This window comes from Diplotaxodon limnothrissa, linkage group LG6 (genome assembly GCF_057381915.1).
Source record: "Diplotaxodon limnothrissa isolate DT_005_m linkage group LG6, D_limnothrissa_male_GT1.1, whole genome shotgun sequence".
Lineage (NCBI taxonomy): Eukaryota > Metazoa > Chordata > Actinopteri > Cichliformes > Cichlidae > Diplotaxodon > Diplotaxodon limnothrissa.
In genome coordinates, this window is record NC_140601.1 from 3,672,503 (window position 1) to 3,687,575 (window position 15,073).

General features: G+C 40.4%; 1 protein-coding gene across 2 annotated transcripts; it reads right to left on the minus strand.

Annotated features, from left to right (window-relative positions):
- Positions 1-744: 744 nt before the first annotated feature.
- sp2 (sp2 transcription factor) lies at positions 745-13,066 on the minus strand. 2 transcript variants are annotated; one of them, XM_085355458.1, is made up of 9 exons: positions 13,029-13,066; positions 9,371-9,447; positions 8,352-8,399; positions 7,384-8,139; positions 6,188-6,406; positions 5,576-5,873; positions 3,968-4,145; positions 3,647-3,840; positions 745-3,443 (listed from the first exon to the last, which is right to left on the minus strand). In XM_085355458.1, the coding sequence occupies exons 1-9, from the start codon at positions 13,033-13,035 to the stop codon at positions 3,343-3,345; spliced, it is 1,878 nt and encodes a 625-aa protein (XP_085211584.1). In that variant the 5' UTR covers positions 13,036-13,066; the 3' UTR covers positions 745-3,342. The 2 variants fall into 2 exon arrangements, with proteins under 2 accessions (XP_085211584.1, XP_085211583.1); XM_085355457.1 differs by lacking the exon at positions 8,352-8,399.
- Positions 13,067-15,073: the final 2,007 nt, after the last annotated feature.

Genomic DNA, 15,073 nt, shown 5'->3' on the forward strand with positions numbered 1-15,073 from the left:
GGGAGCAACAACAAACCCGGATTTCAAAGTCATTAAATGTTTTTTTCAAAACAGAAATATAGATCAATCTTAAGAAATCTGTGTATAAACTTATTTGACTTGACCATTAGTAGAGTGTTCTCATGTTATGATATAGAATTTCTTTAAAAATTTTTTTTTTTTAAATTGTTATGGCACTAAAATCAGTAATGATGCTTCTATAAGGCTTAATTATCCAAATAAGGCTGTTACAGCCTACCAGGCATAAAAAAATATGTGCTTGGTTGTGATTTATTTACACAAAGACCACGATTATCCTTCTATTCCTGACAAACAATAATCACATTAAGTATGAATATAATTAATCTATTATTAGTCCCAAAATGAAAGTTAAAAAGAGTGACGCAGTTGATAAGGTATGAGTTCTTTATTGAGGGGGGGTGATGGTAGAAAAGGAGCAAACTATGTTTTAGCACCTTTATACAACTTAGAAAATTAATTGCTGGTTCTCTTGGTTCTCCTGATATACACAAAAAAAGGTTTGTAGAACACTTTATGACATATAGGCTTGGAGAAGAAGCATTTCATTCACAGAAACCAAGCAACAGAAATGACTTCATTCAGGGGAAAAAACACATATTTAATTACAATCAACATTAAATTTACAAATTTTGGAACCTGGGAGTTTAATCAGTGCACATGACATTAGCATGTAACATAAGTTAAAAACACAAAACAAAATTTTACAAATGTTGTTACCTGGAATTAGAAAGAAAAAAAACATCTTTAAATACTGGGTGCAGCTGTCTAAGGCATCTTTAATTCATAGAAAAAAGATCTAGAAGTCTTATACAAAGCAGGAATGAAGCTATACAATGTCACATATATATGTTTTTTTCCTTAAAACACTGTACAAAGTCCACTTCCTTCAAGGCTGGCTACGCCAACCACAAAACTATGCAGCTTACCAATTTTTAATATCCTACATTTACCGTGTCTGACAGACACGTTTTATTTACATATTCACTCATGAAATACAAACATAAATATGAGCAGCCTCTGTCTCTCTCTCTCTCAACGTCACCTTTTTAAAGCACTTTGTTCAAAGTGCTTTGAAAACAAATCGGACTTGAGCTTTTTTGGTCAAATTTCTCTGCTTTGCACAACCTGTAGCAAGCCTGCACCATCTACCAGAAACAAACCTCACTGTGAAGCTGCTCTGCTGGATAATTTGACCAAAAAAAAACTTGTTAAGCAATGACTTAATGTACTTCTTTAAATAACTCCCCGGCAATTTCAGGCTTCAAACTCACTGCTGACTTGTTAGAAAACGGTCAGCTTATCTTCATAACATCAAAATCACTGAGCAAATGTACATTTTCTGTAAAACAAATGAGATTAAAGAAAGTTATATCAGTACTGTGCAGCAGGGCTAATGCTGGTCATCTGTACATCACAAAAACATCTTAAGTGTTAATTTAGAATTAAAGCCATCATATAGCTGGAAAACATTGTGTAACTCATAGAAGGCCTGAGAAAGCTTTATTTTTTCCTGTTTTTTTGCATCTTGTGACATGATTGTCAAGTCAGGCCAAATAATTAAAAGTCTGATCTTATATACAGCAATGCATAGGCTACAATTCATCAAATCTGAACAATGAAAGAAAGACTAAAGTGTAGTTTTGTTCGTTTTTTAAATGAGTAAACTAGGAGAAAGTGTTGGAGGTACCAAATTTTTAGGTTCTTTAGTTTGAGAAGGGTGAACATGTTTCCTGCCACGATGAAACTTGAACTATTCAGGTTATAAACAGGTAATAAAAGAAGCAGAAATCATTAAGTTTGTCAAAGTTAGTTGTCAACTATGAACATGCAACCATTTAAGAACTCAAATAAAATCAATCTAAAACTAAGACTGGTTTGACTTGGAACTAATGTGATTAATGACTGGATGGCTAAACTTCAGGAGCTATACAAAAATAAATGGCAATCTGATACACAGCCCTAGAAGTAAGTGTACATGTCTTGTTATACATGGTAAATAACCAACTATGTAGAAACAAAGTGTGGACCACAGATGCAAGAGCATGTTTTGCATTTGAGTTATCAACTCTTCTTACTGCTAATATTTCACCAAATTAAATCTTTAGCGTCTAAACTCAGTAAAACTTAGCTCATCAGCAAAAGTCTTTCTATGCATTTCTGGGCCATCTCACCAGCCTTTAACAATTTTATTTAATTTTCCTGATATTTGAAACTTCTTGCAGTGCCTGTGTAAAGGTAGAGAATTTTAGGTAGTATAAATACATAACTATCAGACATTTTCCTGATAAACTTGAAAAGAACAATGGTACACTCTCAAACATTTCATCTATTACACACAACTCATGATAAAAGAGCACCAACTGTCTCAACTCAACAGAGGAAACACCTGGAGCCACCATGAGCAGTGTGTAAATTTTCATTGTTGAATTTTAAGATACTTAATATGTTTCCTCCACATCTTTAGCAACAGCTTCCTCTTTGTGGCTTAAAGAGGTTAGATTCTGCTTTTCCTTTATCCGTTTCATGGTTTACAAAACTCCATCCTCTTTACTTTGGTGTTCCACAAGGACTAATTCTTGGAGTATTATATTTTCTAATTAATTACCCTTCCTTAAATTTAAACAATCAATTTCCCAACACAATTCCCAACATTAGCCAACTTTGCAGATCGCATCATATTGCTGCATTTAGATCACTACTGGTAACCAGGGACCTACCAGAGCTCACAGAAATGATATACTGTTATAGCTCCAGCACTTCCTTAATTGTGGTCTGTTTGGTTTTTTGTGATTTATTTTTACATTACTGGGGGGGGGCTCACCCTCAATTTCTGAAATTTCTTAATATTCTGTAATAAAGAGTATGAAGGTTTTTGTGGTAGAAGAAAAAACAATATAAAAGAGACTGATGATGTTGGGTTTTCTAAAAGTAAAAAATAAAAAAAATCTGTATATGTTCTTCCGCCAGAGAAGTAGAGGAGTTCATAAATAATCTAGCAGAGTTAAGCATTTAAATCTAAAGCATTTTTACCTTACAAATTCAGTCACAGTAATCTGTCCACATGTTCAGACCAAATGGGGAAAAAAATGTTTAAAAAATGGTCAATAAATTTGCTGAAAGTTTGAAGTCCACCAGGAAGGGTTCCTTTGTACACCACGCTACACAGTGTCCTTGAAGAGTGACAGGGAATCAAGCATTTCATTCTGGAGAGTTTCCCATTGTGGGATAAGTCACAAGCACAATCCCTTGGTCTCATCTCCACTGCCCATCCTTCCTGTAACACAGTTACTTTCTGAGTTTTTGTATCTGTATACCGTCTGCTCACAAGTTCTTGGTGTTTATGTGAGTCTTGTAATGCTTTGTCAGGTGGTCGCTCCGCATGAAGCGTTTCTGACACTGGCTGCACTCAAAGCGCTTGTCTCCTGTGGGAGGGAAAAAAAATGTATTGAGTAATATTTTTAATGCACGTTCAATAATGAAGAAACAATAGGTGTTTTTAAAAACATAATTTGTAAAAATGTCTGGAGTGTATTTAGCAACTCTGTGTGCCTATTTTTCCTCTGTATGTGAAGTGAAGTTTAATACAGAGTGATTTGATGATTCTGTTTGTTTGTGTCCAGAGCACCTGTGTGCGTCCTGGCGTGCCTCTGCAGCTCGTCACTGCGCGTGAAACGTTTCCCACAGAAAACCCAGTTGCAGACGAAGGGTCTTTCACCAGTGTGCAGCCGGACATGAGCTCTGAGCAGAGATGTTTTCCTAAAAGTCTTTTCACAGCCAGGGACGTGGCAGATGTGTTTCCTCTTTCCCACCTCACTGGGTCTAAACAGTGAACAAAATTCAAACCCTTTATCAGTATGAGAGTTTTAATAGTCTGAGTGCTAAAAAAGTATAATATGAACTTCCCAAAATGTAGAACTGATCCCAACCCATCCTTTGACAGACTCACCTCTTGTCTGCATCTTTACAGTTGGGGCAAGTGCAGGCCATGCGTCGTTTCTTTTCTCCTGGCTGGCCAGGCAACTCCAGGGTGAGGGTCTGGTCTACCTGAATAGCAGGCTGGCCCTGTGCTGCGGCCAGCTGGAGCCCTCCACCCTGCATGGTCTGCACCGTTAGGTGCTGCTGGCCTAACAAACGCAGAGACTCATTGTAAGACAAACAGCAGGGCTTCTGCAGGAGCTGGATAATTCAGTTTACTGCCATCAGTGAACTGAAATTCTAATCAACAATAAATTAAGATGCGAAAGCTATATGTTGCAAAATAAAATTTCATTTTTGTTTTAGAGTTTTTAAACACATTGCAAACTTTCAGCTGCTTTTGCTCTTTGACTGAGGAAAAGGTCAACATTATTCTTTATTAACATAAATAACTGACAACTGATAAAGTTATTTTATCCATCCGTTTGACTGCTTATCTGGGTTTGGGTTGGAGGGGCAGCAGACTTCCCTCACCCCAGCCATCTCTTCTTCATCTGGACAGACAAAGAGTCATCCCCAAGCCAGCCAACAGATATAAACTCTCTCAGACCCAGGTCTGCTATCTTTAACACCAGACCTGGGTCTGACCTGAGGCCTCTTTCCAGTAGGAGATGCCCAAAACACCCCACTTCAGAGGCATCGATAAAGCATCCTCATCAGACGGTCAAATCATTTTTCAATGTGGAGGAGCAGTGCTTCTATTCTCAGTGAATGTCTTTAGCAGCAATAACATGAAGTAATTGTTTTCTGTATAACTATCAGCCTCTCACATTGTTATGGACGAGTCTGACCGACGCTTCTTTACAAGGTTGCTTCGTTGAGGTTCGTGGACGTGAATTTACACTAAGCTCTCTTAAAGTCTGACCACAGCATTTTAATCAGGATGAGATCTGGACTTTTACGGAGCCTCTGGAACACTTTGAATCATTTCTTTTACATCTATTTTGTTGGAGATTTGCTGGTGTGCTTGGGTTGACTGCTCATGGTTGACTCAATGACTGCAGGGCATCCAGATCCTGTGGTTGCAAAACAAGCCTCTGCTCCCACGCTTGACAGTTTTTATGAGGTGTCTGTGCTGATGTGCTGTGTTGTGTAGCACTCGGCTGCTACTTACCTTCTAAACTGCCATGCGAGCAGGAAAGGGTTTACTTCATTTTTTCACAAGACTGCATAAAGTTCGTTGAAAATATTATTTTTCACATGTCTGTAAACTGGTCCACCTCTTGCACAAAACAGAAATGGCTAGGGACTGCTGGTAAGCAGCAACAGAACTTAAGAGAGAGGCGAGTATCCAGTAAAACAACAACTGCAGATGGTGTTCTATTCGTTTAACACAAAAATTACAATTACTTCAAACTTCAACTCCAATCCAAGTTCTTCCACCACTGCATTTCCTCAAAATGGGAAATGAGGGTGGTGGGGTCCCCCCCCCAGTGTGCTGCACACCATGCATGCGCTGCATAAACACCCCAGTGTATTTATCAGTAGTACTAGACAATAACATTGGCTCTATAAACAGCCAGTGGAAAGCTTGAAGAAAAAAAAACAAACAAACCCAAAGCATCTAGCATCAGCTCACCGCCTGCATTGGTGATGGTAACAGGAACTCCCTGAACTTGGACCCCGTTGATGCTGATGGTCTGCACTGCTTGTGCTGCTGAGGTGAGCTGCGATGTGTTCAATTGTATCATTCCACCTGCAGGGGCAATTTTTGCCAAGGTCCGCTCCTTTCGTCCTCCGGTAGCTTGTGTTCTCTTGGAGCCAGCTGGTGGTGCGACAGTGGTGGTAGGGGCAACTGTGGTGGCAGGGGTTGTTGTTGTCATGGAGTCCTGAAGCTGAACCGATTGCCATTCACCTGATGCTGTTTTAAAGAGAATCTGGGGAAAAAAATATCACTAAGTTTACTTAAAATGTTAAACTAATTCCTAGTTAAACTGTTATATTATCTTATATATGACTTTGACATGTTGCTAGCTTAGTTGTAAAAATGTCACGTGGTCCTTTGCTACCGTTCCTGAGGTATTCATAATAAACAGAAGAAGTCATTTTCAGCTGCTTCCTTATTTACAAGGAGTTACCTCAGCAGGTAGTGCTAGATATTGATTTAGCAGAATTTTACACTGGATGCCTTTCCTGACACAACAGACTAAAAATATTAAGAGTTAAAGAAACAATAAGCCTGAACAGATACCTGCGTTGGTGATGTTTCTGTTGGAGTGACCTGCAGATTCGAGGAGACAGACTGTCTCTGCGGGACGGGTGGCAACGTAGCAGAGGCAGCCTGTACCACCTTCAAAGCCTGTTGTGGGATCTGAACCACCTGAGAATCTGGTTTGGGCTGGACCAGCTGGACCTGTTGCACCATAGCAGGTTGCCCAGGACTTTGCACAATCAGTAAATTGTTCCCTGCCTGTGAATATAGAGAGAAGAAGCTGACCAGTAATCCTCATACGTAGGCTTTAGCCAACATCTTCAATGTTTTGACCACACTGAAAGGCTAAACATTCATTTAACAGTTAGCTATAGACTGGGTTGAGTGTTTCAAAGTAGAATTTCAAACTCGATAACAATATTGTGGTTTCTGTTTAACTGCGGATTTTATCAATCTGAACTGCACACACATTTACTCGCTTTGGTAGTATATTTATGTCACAGGGAACCTTTTGAGCGTGAAAAACAAAAAGTGGTTGTAACACTAAAAAGACTTTTTGTTTTAACCATTTGGTGGCAGAAGAACACATCACAAATTTAAAAAAACAAAAACAAAAAAAGAAACAAGCTTTGTACCATAAAACAACTGCCTGCCCAAAACTGAAACTGTCCTGAGGCTAATTAGGAAGCAGACGCTTCTGAAGATGTAAAACAGTTGACAGTTTCCTGGTTTTTTTTCTTCTTTTTTGACTCCTCACAAAAAAATGATAACAGGAACAGCAGGTTATTAACATTCATTAGCATACATACATTTTTATTAAGATCAAAAAGTCCCAGTGCTCAAGCCCGGCTTGTATTACAGGAGCACAAACCTTAAGAAGTATACTCTGTGATAAAACAGAATCAGTTACACTTATTTTCAACAAAAAAGAGAGAATTAAAAAATAAAATAACTGATAATTAATTAAATATATATGGCATTTGGGGACTTCTACTTAACATGCAGTAAATGCTAGACTAAGAGCAGTGAGAGTAGATGCCGAGACTAGCTTACATGTCAAACTTGTGTCTGCGTAATGTTATAATTTGACAAACTTTAAATAAAACACTGACAGTTCAAAGAGAACACATATTTAGAAGGGGACCATTAAGTCTGTTTGAAGATTAACTTAAAACAAATAAATCGTGCCTTTGTTTATGCTTTTCAGTACCAGAAACAATAACAAATAGGGGTACCTGTATGATGTTATCACCAGCTTCTATTAGGATGGTCTCCATCTGCTCTGGGGTTGGAGAGGCAGCCTGTGCTGGAGGCGGCGGTGGAGGCTCAGCAGCCAGTACTGCCTTTTTTTTCCTCCCTCGTCGTGCCTTTCCAGGAGTGGGAGGGGCTGCAGCTGTCTCTGTGATGATTTGTGTCCCACCCACTTCCCCTGTAGCCACGTTGAGGGGAATTGTAAGTCCACTGGGCAGCTGCACAACGTTTGTAGCTGTATTGTTTGGCTTCCGCACCTTGAGGGAGGGCTTGATGGCTACGGTCTTCTGTGGCGTGACAGGAGCAGTGGCTGCAGCCGGAGCCGGCATGGTCATGGGAGTGGTAATGATGGCCTGGTTGGTACCGGGTATGAGCTGGATCTGACCTCCCTGTGGCATCACTTGAATGGTTTGTGCACCCTGGATCTGCGGCACCACCTGATACTGGATGCCAGGAGTGGCCGAGGTGCCGGTACAAGCAGGACTCTGCTGGATAGTAAGGACGATGGGGCTGCCAGGAGCTGTGGAGCCCAGGCCAGCAGGTAGCTGGATCACATTGCCCTTTGTTGAAAGGAAACCAAGGTTTTTCGGTGGAGCTGGCGCTATTGGAGCTGGCTTTATAGGAAGGAGCCGGCGAGGTTGTGGCTGCGCTGGCGGAGAGGTGACAGGAGCCTGAGCAGCAGGAGGGCCGATTTTACTGCAGGTGGCAGCCAGCAGAGCCAAAGGAGAGGGCTGAGTGTCCTGTGGGAAGACAGAAACATAGTCCAAGCCTGCATTAAAACCAGCCTGAACAAGAAGAATTCAGCACTAAGGGAACGATAGGATGAGGTAGTAGTCAGATCAAAAGCTAAAACAAAACAAGTTAACACAACCCAACAGGTAGGCCTACAACTACACATTAAGAATCATAATCAGTAGCGATTAAGTGGTGTAGTAGGTGTAGGAGTTTCCACCTGCGATGCCTTTGTGCCCCTCTTTGGTCCAAATGTGTGATCATCAAGCTGCAGGACAGGGAAGCATTCTACATTAATGCCATCTTCAGCACACTTTATATACACTGGACCGCTTCATGTATTTGAGGCAACAAACGGGTTTAAGTTGGGACTAAGAAGGTTGATACAACAAAAGTGAAAAAGGTTTAGTGACTAGTGGTGCAAGACACAAAGCGATGTCATTAGTATTTAAATTCCCAATTGTGCAGTTGTGTCTCTCAGATATTGATCAACATCGAAGCAAAACAGTGACTGAATTTATAGAATATATTGTTTTTGTTAGAAAAATATAGCACATCAGCTCTATCCTGGCACATAGAGAAGTGAGGGCCGCTTTTCCATTTCCAAACTAAACTAGTGCAAGAGCACCGAATCTGGATCTAACCTCATCTGAGAAAGTAATGATAATGCTGCCATAATCCATAATTAGTGGGCGTAAGGGTCCAGATAACAGCGGTAAGTTAGAACAGTTGACTGGTTCTTTATCATTTGTTTAAATGTCTCTGGGGGGTTTTTTCCAGTCAAAGCAGTTTTAAATTTGACAATAAACTTATCATGACATCTTAACTTACACAGTGTCGTTTTTGTATGTATGTTAATTTCAAAATTCTACGCGGCCTTGTTCTCGAGTTATTGCATTCACAAGATTTTCAGAAAACTTAACCACCGAGATTTTTAGTAGATGCACCTATGGTATTCACTCAAGTTATCGCATTCACAAACTTAGGTGTCCACACTGCCCGCCAGGCAGGGTAACAACAGTACTCCATCAGCGATTTGCAATTGAGGGTTAAAAAACACTCAATGCTTACAATGCACTAAACATCAAAGGAATTCTACAGAAAAATAAACACACAGTGTATATTAGCACAAAGATATGGCAGCAATATGAACACAACAGATGTTAAGAGCAACAGTAAGAGAAGAGATTGCAACAGTGCAACATGCGTGCACAGCCGAGGCTTGTGGCTGCTACTCACTTGTGTTGAAGCAGAGGAGGGCTGAAGGTATTCGCTGGGACTGACAGCGACAGTGGTAGCCATACTGTCCTGTTGTTCTGAAAAAACGCACAGCAGAGAGATTTCAGGCTGCCTGCAATGGTTAAGCTATTCAAGGGTATCACAGGACATTGCAACAAAACAGAAGAGCTCTGTGAAGGACAAGCCATGCAGTATCTCACTTAAACTGCTATATGATCATTAAATGTCATCAATTACACAAATGATGCCATTAACTGCGCTAATTAACGCATTCATTTGCATGCTGACACTTTCATTTTCACCAAACATGTGGGATATTTATATGACTCACATCTCTTAAAGGATTCAGGAATGACAGAGTTGTGCTTTTTTGTTTGTTTGTTTGTTTTTTGAGGTTTCGAGAAAATATTTTCCCTCCAATATGTTGACGATATTAAAAATATTCAACTCACGCATGTTATTAGCAGAGTCATTAGAAGCTATCTGTCAAGAGTCAATATATCATGTTGTTATTGTTGTTGTTAAATCACCATAATTGCAATTTGCATGAGTCAGCCACATTTACCAGTGACAGAGATGGGAAACAAATGCTTTTCCTTCAAAGGTTTCTATGTTTTCTCTATTTTTGTCCAGAATCTACTCCACATCTATTCCACATATTAAATTTAAATAGGTCATTTATTCAATTTTCTCGGTAACTTAGTGGAGATTTTGTATATTCACACACATTAAACTGCATCAATAACAGAATTATAAAGGAATACAAAATTTCCACTGTGATGGAATATACCACAAAGAGCTAACTGGCCAAAATAAATAACATAAACAATGCAGACGATCTCTAAAGCCTGCTCTGAAAAACAGTTACCACTAATGCAAAGCAGTGTACGGAACTGAAGCTTTAAAGTTTTCCAGTACGTGGGGAATAATGCAGACACCTACTGATCTCTTTGATAAATATACACGGTTCTTTTAGGTACCGCAGCACATCTTTTGCTATTTGACTTGTTTTTGATCCAGTCTAATATAAACTTAGGTCATTAACCAGATCAAAATTTAGTCAATCGAGAAAGAGCTGTGATACCTGTACTTCATAAACTTAACAAGTTGTGTCTGCCAGAGGTTGTGTGTGTTCTAACAGCAAATGTCAATCTACTGGCCACATGTCAAATACTCTGAGCAAAAAAAAAAATACATTGGACTGCGCTCAAAAATATTATACGAGAAAAAGACAGTAAATATATTGAGCATATTATATTTCCATTTCAACAGTTAGCATAAGTACATTTAGGGCAGGCTGCCCAGCAGCAGTTTAAGAGCAGGATAAATCTTGAGAGCCAAGCAAAGCAGCCTAATGGCCAAAATAGGTCGATGCTGTTATTGTCAAACAGAACTGCTGTGGAACTGTGGATAAAGCAATGCAAGCTGTTTTACTATCTATTACTGCTTGAACTACAACACAGCTAGTGCACACGATACAATCTCCACTTTTTTTAATAATTTATATAAATTCAAGAACAACACACAAATATGCAATTTAAAAGCCAAGGGATCTGTGACAGATTCAAATATTTTAATTTGGGATTTTATAGAACAGAAATACTCGCAGGCATTTTTAACATCTATTAACAATAATGACAAATGTAAAACGATAAACACTACTGGGACAGTAGTCCAGTACTGTCCCCTAACCCCTGTTGAGCTACATATCTAAGCTGGAAAACACCTGAACTCAACCAGCAGATAAGATATATGACCACATGGTAGCCACAGATCACTCTTCAGGCTGTCCCGATATTTGTGACAAATACACAGGATGATGATAAAGAAGTGATTCATCATCATAGATCTGCAACATGCAGATTTGTAAGCCAATGGCCATATTTTATATAAATGTATAAAACAAAGTAAGATGAATTAGAGCGGTGTCCTTTCATCATGATAAAAAAATGATTGCACAAGTGTGTATATGTAAATTAACACAGATACTGCAATAACATTGCCACCAACACTTGTTTGGAGTTGTAATGTTTGGGGCTTAGTTATTCTCTGCCTGCTCTAACAGGTGTTATAAATTATGAAACAGGTTTGTGGTTGCCTGTCTTTGAAAGCATGTACCTTCACCACAGTTTGCAGAGAAACAACTTAGTTTCTTTGTAAGAGTGCAAATGCAGCTTTCTTCAAGAACTTATGTAGTTCAGTGATCTTTCTTGTCTTCACCCTTTGCACAGCATTTCTGTCCACACACGTAAAACACAAAAATGCACAAGTATTACAATGATCATTTATTGAACTTCTCTTACATTTTTATTGAGGAAAATGATGTTGCAATACACCCATCACTAACAACATTAAAAGCACTGCCATTATGTGCTACAATTCAAGGTTCTGCAGTGAAACTTTAGTTCCTGGTACTCGTGTGGGTACTTCGACTAACTTTGTTGCACACCAAGAACACAGGCCACACCTTTGACATCACCCTGCAGAACAACACACCCTGCCACTAAAATACAAATAAAAAAAATTCTAAGGAACAAAAAACAGACATGCAAGGCACCCTGATCTCATTCCAGTTAGGCATCCTGACCTAGGACAGCCTCACTCCAAAACCAATGCACTGGATCTGTCACCAACATTCCAGTGCCTGACACCACAAGTGTAATAATATTCCATAAAAAAGCATTCCATACAATGCCGACGTCAGACAATAACTTGCTAGTTATGAGGAAATGCCTGAAGTACAAATTCCTCTTTTCTACAAACTGTGCCGTCTGTATCTGCCAGCTCATCTGTCGACAGTAAACTTAAGCCTGACACACAATAAACTCATCTCTGTGTCGTGGCTGGTGATCAGCTGTACAAACAGGAAGGAGTTCCTCTGTTGGAGCTGCCTGCCTCATCTAGTAAAAGCATTATAAAATGCAGCTGTTAATCGAAACGTCTGAACATGACTACCAAAGCAACAGACTTTCACTCGGGGATATCTCAGCCTGCTGAGCAAGCCACTAATCTCTCCATTCTGACACATTTTGGATTGGTGATAGCAACAGAGAACAGAACTTCCCATCAGTTATGCAAGTGTGACTTTAAGTCCTGCAAATAACACAAATGGGGGAAAAGTGCGGCCTCAAAATAGCGCCGCCATGCAACACAGTCTGTTAGGTTGGCTTGCAGAGCAACAGCAGCTAACGTTAGCCACCAAGCTAGCTAGTGCTACTGACTCAACTGAGGCAGACTCAAATGTCTATCGACTAGCTTATATATGTGCTGGTTTGCTTTGATAAAAATAAATGAGGCGAGACGGGAATGGGTGCAACATGAAAATATGTCGGTGTATTGCTGTGGGGTTTCATATGTGGTGGAAATGGACAAATCGATTTGGGGGCAGAAACAAGTAAAGGACCAGCTACATAGCTTCCAGTAGCATTTTGGCTAGCTGACGCGTAGCTAGCAAGTCAAACTCTCTTTGATAACGTTACAGAAAAAGGGAGCTCTTTGCCGGAAGTGCACTGCTTATTTTGGTACATACAACCGCACGAACACCCCTAAAACATAGTTATTTGTACCACAGCATGATTAGTACTTTCCCTTCAACGCAAATATAATGTTTTACGAAGTAGAATGTAATATAAACACCAATGTTTTAATTCCTACCCACCGCTCATGACGACATTCGCTCTCCGCGAGCCTTGCAGACCGAACCCATGGAGGAATCCGCCCGCGCTGTTGCACCAATCCACGGACAATAGAGAGTTAATTGACGTCTACCCTGACCAACTACCTTTAGCTGTCTTTGTGACCGAAGTCCACCTGAGCCAATCCCGACGTCATATTTCTGTACATGGGTCGATGGATGACCGTTTGGCCAATGGGATATCTAGATTGTGATCAGTGGGGCGGTTCCAACAGGACTGACCTGGAACAAGCGAGTACCCTATTACAGCAGGAGCACTGCTTCACTGACGTCCCTGACGGCCAATGTGATCTTTAAGGGGCAGTACAGTCAAACTAAGAATGACAGCCGCGCTGATCAATGAGCTTTAAGTCACTTGTGCCTGACCTGTTTAAACTGTGGCACGATATGGAGCGGGACGTTATGTGGGATAAAGACTGCGCTCAGTGAATGGATTATATATTTATTTTAAAGCTGTGAGCATATGTTGCATTGATAGTTCAACATTTGTCTGTACAGTACAGGATATCACTACCAGCCTACTTTGCACAGCTTTGTATATTGTACATTTTAGATGTATTTATGTTTTGGTTTTTTTTTTTTTTGACAATGTTGGCCTGTTAATGGCTTAATTACTGTTTGTTTAAAGGTCCACTCACGCAAAAATCAAATCAAATCAAATCAAATCACTTTTATTGTCACATCACATGTGCAGGCACACTGGCACAGCACATGCGAGTGAAATTCTTGTGTGCGAGCCCCACAAGCAACAGAGATGTGCAAACACAACAACACAAACGAGCAAAATACAAGAATGGCCAACCTGAAACTAATAAATATATGTACAATATATAATAGTGTATGCATTTCTGGATGTGTATACTAAATATTTTCCTACACGTGTGTGTGTGTGTGTGTGTGTGTGTGTGTGTGTGTGTGTGTGTGTGTGTGTGTGTGTGTGTGTATACACATTTTTACAAATTAAATAGTAAAAAAAAAAATAATAATAATAATAATAATAATAATAATAAAATATATAAAATATACAGAGTTGAATATGTGCAAAACAAGTGGCATTTATATACAGTGTGGAGTGCATAATGTTGAAGTTCCAGTAGTGAAGCTGAGGTGTCTATGACGTGTTCAGCAGTCTGATGGCCTGGTGGAAGAAGCTGTCTCTCAGTCTGCTGGTACGGGACCGGATGCTGCAGAACCTCCTTCCTGATGGAAGCAGTCTGAACAGTTGATGGCTGGGGGGACTGGAGTCCTTGATGATCCTCCCCGCTTTCCTCAGGCACCGCTTCCTGTAGATGTCTTGGAGGGAGGGAAGCTCACCTCCAATTATCCGTTCAGAGCACCGCACTACTCGCTGGAGAGCTTTGCAGTTGTAGGCGGTGCTGTTGCCATACCAGGTGGTGATGCATCCAGTGAGGATGCTCTCAATGGCACAGTGATAGAAGGTCCTGAGGATGCGGGGGCTCATGCCGAATCTTTTCAGTCTCCTGAGAAAGAAGAGGCGCTGCTGCGCCTTCTTCACTGTTTTGTTTGTGTGTACTGACCACGTAAGATCCTCAGCCAGATGTACACCAAGGAACCGGAAGCTGCTCACTCTCTCCACAGCAGCGCCGTTGATGGTGATGGGGGTGTGTACTTCTCTGCACCTCCGGAAGTCCACTATCAACTCCTTTGTCTTTGCGACGTTGAGGGTGAGATGGTTGTCTTGACACCAGTGGGTCAGGGCGCTGACCTCCTCCCTGAAAGCCGTCTCATCACCGTTGGTGATAAGACCCACCACTGTAGTGTCGTCCGCAAACTTCACAATGATGTTGGAGCTGTTAGTGGCTGTGTACTTAACACACAAAAAAGATGCCTGGCTAAAACATGTATGACATGTCTTTTATCTTATCCTGTTGTTTTCAACACAGCCTTCACAATAGGCTGTAGTTTTACCCTGAAAAGCACTTTGACATTTAGCTCTCTGCTTGTGTGGTAACTGCTAATGCAATAGAGGATGCAGCATTCAAGTCATT